Genomic DNA, 5098 nt, shown 5'->3' with positions numbered 1-5098 from the left:
AAACAGCTGGGGCTTAAACTAGAAGAGAAAGAGCAACAATGCCACTTTCTCTTTTGCATCTGTAACTAAAAAGATATCCGCTGCTTGTCCATCATTCTGTATTCAGCGTGAAGTCATTCTTACAATTCAAAAAATAACAAATTACTTTTAAATCCTTTTCTATCATAAGTGCTGCACCAGCATTTTTTTACNCGTCATTCTTACAATTCAAAAAATAACAAATTACTTTTAAATCCTTTTCTATCATAAGTGCTGCACCAGCATTTTTCTACTGTAGCAATTTCAAAGTGTGAATTGCTACAGTAGAAAAATGCTGGTGCAGCACTTATGATAGAAAAGGATTTAAAAGTAATTTGTTATTTTTTGAATTGTAAGAATGACGGATAGCGGATATCTTTATAGTTACAGATGCAAAAGAGAAAGTGGCATTGTTGCTCTTTCTCTTCTAGTTTAAGCCCCAGCTGTTTACAAAGGATGTGTGCTGTAGAACCAGTCAGGCCTGGTGTCAGGTCGTTATTGACGGGTCTCCTTTTGATGCAGGAGCTTCCAGAGCTCAGTCCGTGGAGCAATGGGGATCAAATCGGCTCTTCCTAAATATGAGATCTACTTCTACAACACGGTGCTCTGCCTGGCCACGCTGTGGGCCGGCAGCTGGGTCCTGGATGTGTCCAGCTGTGAGTATGAGTAAACACACACACACCTACATGACCGATTGTACGATGTGAGGGTCTAAGGACAGAGGGTGTCGTATTGTCATACTGATATTCTGTACAAACTGTGAAGTCCACTGAGACAAATGTAACATTTGTGATATTGGGCTATATAAATAAACATTGATTGATTGATGACTCTGACAGTGCTTGGCATAGAAGAAAACTACTTAAACTTAAGAAACATTCAGGTTATATTCAACGTTTATAATTAATTGAATGGTCCTGATGTTTTTTCGTGTATCCAGGGCTAGTTTTAATTATTTCCTCGGTGACATAGACCTCCATTTTCGTCCCAAAACACATGCACTGTTGCTTGTAAAATTAACATGGACCCCAACACTGTCCTGCAAATACTCAAGACACACACACACACACACACACACACACACACACACACACACACACACACACACTTTATCGATTAGTTTAGAAATGAGAAAATGCAATTATTTGGATATTTTCTATAATTAGTGGCCTGAGAAGTTAACACAATAGAAAGCAGAGATTTTTACTTTTGTAGGAGGTTATCACTGACATTAATGATGGCTCTGTTTTATTCAAGTGTTCCAGTAAGCCAGCACGCACAATACAAGAACCCGAGAGTGAACGCAGTTTAGCCATCATTCATGTTGTTTTCCACACCTGTGAATTTTGCAGCTGCGACTAAAGTCTTCTGGCCTATAGCACAAAAGGATTAGCACCACAATGCAATGTGCTGCATTTTTAGATGTGAAAATGATGGATTAAATAGGCCCTTTTATGCTATTTGATGTTTATCCTCTCCTGTAGTGTGTTGTATAGGTTTGTGTGCATGTAAAGGCTCTTCAAAGGCTCACAGTAGAGGCACTAGATACTAATATGAACCTGAAAATGAGCAGAATAGGCCCCTTTAAGAAATCTTTGCCTCATTGAACCCCAAAATCTAGTCTAAACTGCGAACCTGATGTCGTGGCAGGAGTTCAAATCTAAGCATTGTGTGGTGCAGCTACATACCGACAACACAATGTGCAGTGTACATACAGTAGAGAGGCAGCGTCACTGTGGGGGGGCGGGGGGAGCTGGAGCTATGCAGACCCTGCAGGGGTGATCAGGTTTCAGCGTGAATACCACAAGAAGAAAATAGATCCTGTGTTAGCCCTGTGTTTATTAGGAGCCTCACTGTCATGGAACACAAGTTGCACATCTGCATTCAAAGGACAAGGAAGCTTTAAATATATCTCTGTATTTATTGACAATCACAATACAAGTTTTCTTACCTCTTCTTTGTCAGCCGGTGCAAACAGAAAGGCGTTCAAACCCAGCGTGAAGCCAGGATGGTACTACTTTGGGAGGAAAAGGGTGAGAAAACATTCATATTTGATGCAGATATGAGTCATCGATGTAAGAATGTTTCTAATGGATGTTTTCATGGATCTGCAGGACTCAGCTGATTTGGAGTGGGTGATGTGGTTCTCCACCTTCAGAGAGCACATCCTGTTTGCTCTCGCCGGTCATGTGCTCTTCGCTAAGATCTGCTCCATGTTGGCTCCAAAGGTGACAAAATAATCCACTGATTGAGTTGCAAAAAATGGAAATATTCAATTAAATCAGGGGTGTCCAAACTACGGCCCGCGGCCCATGAAACGGCCCTGAGCTAATTCAAATAGCATAATGAAATATGGCCCACAAATCAAACTTGTGCTTGTCATATATTGTACTAATTAAATATATATATGTATAAATAATAGACTGTATATATAAAGGTATACTTAAGCAATAGCTCACGACAGGCCGTGGTATATGCTCATTATATCACAGCTAAGGGGCGTGGTTCGGCCCGACGCGAAGCAAGCAGTTTGCTGTTCAGCCCAACTGTATACTGTTTTTCTCAGGCGCGGAGGGATACTGACTTGTTGTGAAAAGTAATTTACAATTCTACCCGTGGTATACGCTCAGTATATCACGGCTAAGAACCAATCAGATTGCTTGATTTGACTTGTCCATTTTATAAATATATATATATATATATCACAGTATTCATGTGTGCCCACTTTTCAAATAAATTCAATCAATTAAAGATGGAAACATTTTCAAACTAATCTTAGTCTTTTTATAAGCAATCTGAAGCTTGTTTTAAGGAATGAGCTGTAAACTAAATAAATGAAACCCTATATGAAGCTGTGATGTAGGCTGTTGTGTTTCTTACAGCATTTTCAAGTATCAAGCTTAATTTACCTACATTTGATTGATTTTGCTAACTTATAACAGAACTTATGAGGCAATAAACCTGTAAGTGAGCGGGCCCAGCCCTTCATATATTTTTCTGTATGTGGCCCTCTGTGAAAAAGGTCTGGACCCCCCTGAGTTAAATGCAAGTGTATCGAATGTTCCCTTCAGGTCAGTACTTGAGTGATTGTAATAACATACATGTCCTGGTGGTGGCGCTCCATGTGACCCACAGCACAGGTCTCTGGTGTACATGGTGTACGGGATCCTGGCCGTGTGGACCAGTCTGGGCTTGACCTACGTCACCCTGATCCTGACGCACTGCGTCCTGCTCTACAGCGTGTCCTTGGTGAAGATCCGCTGGCTGTGCTTCGTCACCGGCCTCTGCACCCTCGCCACCTTCAAGTGTGAACCCTTCGTGTCCTGGCAGGTAAACAGGAAACTAACTGTTATCCAAACACACATTATGCATGACATTCATCATGTGTGCAACATATTGTTATTTTTCAATACTAAGAGCCATGTTCATTCAAGATTTGATATACGTACCTGGCAATACAATCGTTTCTGAGTTACAAAAACTATGAAATTAATAGGATTTTTTTTTCCAATGTCCAACATTTATGACAAAAAGTTGCAAACCCCCCAAACCCCACCCCCTCCAGGTGGTATTCCCCAATGAATAGACAAACATACAACAGAAAAATAAATAAATAAATGGTCATAAAAATAAAATATATGAAAATACAAGTAAGGAATAGACCAAAATAAATACATACAACAAAATAATGATGACAATAGACGGTATACAAGTGCATACTCAGATGAATAGGATTTGTTATGCTTTCGCCCTGTTTCTACCTATATATACAGTCTATGGTTTCTACCCCATACAGGCAGGCTTTGTGGACGGGGACTTTGATCTGCGCCACATCTTCTTCTACGGAGGATGTGGGTTCACCATCATGCGCTGTATGAGCTTTGCTCTGGAGAACTGCGAGAGGAAAGAAGGGAGCTACAGCATCCTGGAGCTGCTCAAGTACAACTTCTACCTCCCCTTCTTCTACTTCGGGCCCATCATGACCTTTGACAAGTTTTATGTTCAGGTAAGTAGGTTTTTAGGCACCTGAGGCCGAAATTAGGCTCTAAATAAACTATTTTCTGCGCATAGAATCACGTTTATTGCTATAAATTCACAAATAGGGATTAGCCTTGGTGTATATGGTGCTATATAAACACAGCTAAATTGAAATTGAAATGCACAGACTGATAAAGTATTTCAACTATTTGATCTCTTTTAATGTGTTGCCTGTGACCTCAGATTTTCATTGACATATCTACACTGTAGCTACTGTATGAACACATGACAATCAAAGCCTTGAATCTTGATGATGATGTCTATTGAGCGTCTGCTGCCCCCTGCAGGCCAACAAGTCGGACCTGAGCAGGAAGGAGTGGGGGTTGTGGAACATCAGTCTGCACGGCCTCACTCACCTGGGGGTCGTCATCATGGTGGACCTCCTCTTCCACTTCATGTACATCCTGACCATCCCCAACGACCTGAAGCTGCTGAAGCACTCCTCCGACTGGGCGTTAGGTCTGTGCTAAACCCCAACATACTTACATTAAAGGTCCCCTATCATACTGTTTTTAACCTAGGAGGAGATTCAGGTGATAAGGGGGGGGGTTACCTTGGTTGCTGATTGGCTAATGGTTACACAAGCCAACACATCGTTATGACATCATAAAATGGCCAAAATCTGATCAGCTCATTTTCAGACAGGTTTTTATAAAAATAGATCAAAAAGAGAGAGAATCTTTGTTCCTGAAACTTTCAGAGTCTCTTTCCACAGAGGGGACACATGTTGATGTAGAAGAGACATGGAGAAGAGGGGACACATGTTGATGTAGAAGAGACATGAAGAAGAGGGGACACATGTTGATGTAGAAGAGACATGAAGAAGAGGGGACACATGTTGATGTTGAAGAGACCTGAAGAAGAGGGGACACATGTTGATGTAGAAGAGACATGAAGAAGAGGGGACACATGTTGATGTAGAAGAGTCATGAAGAAGAGGGGACACATGTTGATGTAGAAGAAACATGAAGAAGAGGGGACACATGTTGATTTGGAAGAGACCTGAAGAAGAGGGGACACATGTTGATGTAGAGGAGACATG

At 41.2% G+C, this 5098-nt stretch overlaps 1 protein-coding gene across 1 annotated transcript in view; it reads left to right on the top strand.

Annotated features, from left to right (window-relative positions):
- The first annotated feature begins 521 nt into the window (after nucleotides 1-521).
- The window catches only part of hhatlb (hedgehog acyltransferase like, b), a 7105-nt gene continuing 2528 nt past the window's right edge, over nucleotides 522-5098 (top strand). The window contains exons 1-6 of the mRNA XM_010767150.1: nucleotides 522-674; nucleotides 1984-2051; nucleotides 2133-2246; nucleotides 3154-3348; nucleotides 3815-4024; nucleotides 4344-4515. Of these exons, the coding sequence (XP_010765452.1) occupies nucleotides 569-674; nucleotides 1984-2051; nucleotides 2133-2246; nucleotides 3154-3348; nucleotides 3815-4024; nucleotides 4344-4515 (865 nt within the window). The 5' untranslated portion in view covers nucleotides 522-568. The remainder of the gene's footprint in view (nucleotides 675-1983; nucleotides 2052-2132; nucleotides 2247-3153; nucleotides 3349-3814; nucleotides 4025-4343; nucleotides 4516-5098) is intronic.

Source organism: Notothenia coriiceps, unplaced genomic scaffold (assembly GCF_000735185.1).
Source record: "Notothenia coriiceps isolate Sejong01 unplaced genomic scaffold, NC01 NC01_scaffold00004072, whole genome shotgun sequence".
Taxonomy (NCBI): Eukaryota; Metazoa; Chordata; class Actinopteri; order Perciformes; family Nototheniidae; genus Notothenia; species Notothenia coriiceps.
The sequence above is the reverse complement of the archived record's forward strand: the minus strand, read 5'-3'. Positions and strand labels throughout refer to the sequence as shown.